General features: G+C 45.8%; 1 protein-coding gene across 1 annotated transcript in view; it reads left to right on the top strand.

Moving 5' to 3' along the window:
- The first annotated feature begins 223 nt into the window (after positions 1–223).
- The window catches only part of tagapb (T cell activation RhoGTPase activating protein b), a 13,623-nt gene continuing 13,385 nt past the window's right edge, over positions 224–461 (top strand). The window contains 1 exon segment of the mRNA XM_025056973.1: positions 224–290. Coding sequence (XP_024912741.1) covers positions 271–290 — 20 coding nt within the window. The 5' untranslated portion in view covers positions 224–270.

The raw sequence follows: 461 nt of genomic DNA, 5'->3' as shown, positions 1-461 counted from the left end.
AATACTCCCTTCAGGCGCCCTGGGCAGCTTATGTAACAGACCTGTCTACCTTCAGGTGGTAAACATTCAGCGGGGCTGAAATCCCTCCATCACCACCACCCCCCGTCCTGGGGTCATGCCCTGCTCAGACTCTGTAAATAAACAACAAAGATAGACCTCGGAATCACAGCTTGAATTTTTATTTTTATTCTTGTTATCTTGCAGCACTTCAAACACTTGGCTCAGAGGAGACGATCAGCGCCCTCTCTGGTCTTCGGGAAAACCTTGGGGATGCCATGGTCTCCTATCAGGTGTGTATATCATTAGCGAAAATCAGAAAATATTTTGTCTTTTGCCACAAACACTTTCTCAAATATGCAATACTCATGTAAACAAATGGTCTGGTCTACACTGTCTGTTTGGTGCAGACGGTGTGGGCTGTAGACGGTGTGGGCTCTATTAGATAGACAGATAGATAGAAC

This window comes from Cynoglossus semilaevis, chromosome 7, assembly GCF_000523025.1.
Source record: "Cynoglossus semilaevis isolate Cse_v1.0 chromosome 7, Cse_v1.0, whole genome shotgun sequence".
Taxonomy (NCBI): domain Eukaryota; kingdom Metazoa; phylum Chordata; class Actinopteri; order Pleuronectiformes; family Cynoglossidae; genus Cynoglossus; species Cynoglossus semilaevis.
The sequence above is the reverse complement of the archived record's forward strand: the minus strand, read 5'-3'. Positions and strand labels throughout refer to the sequence as shown.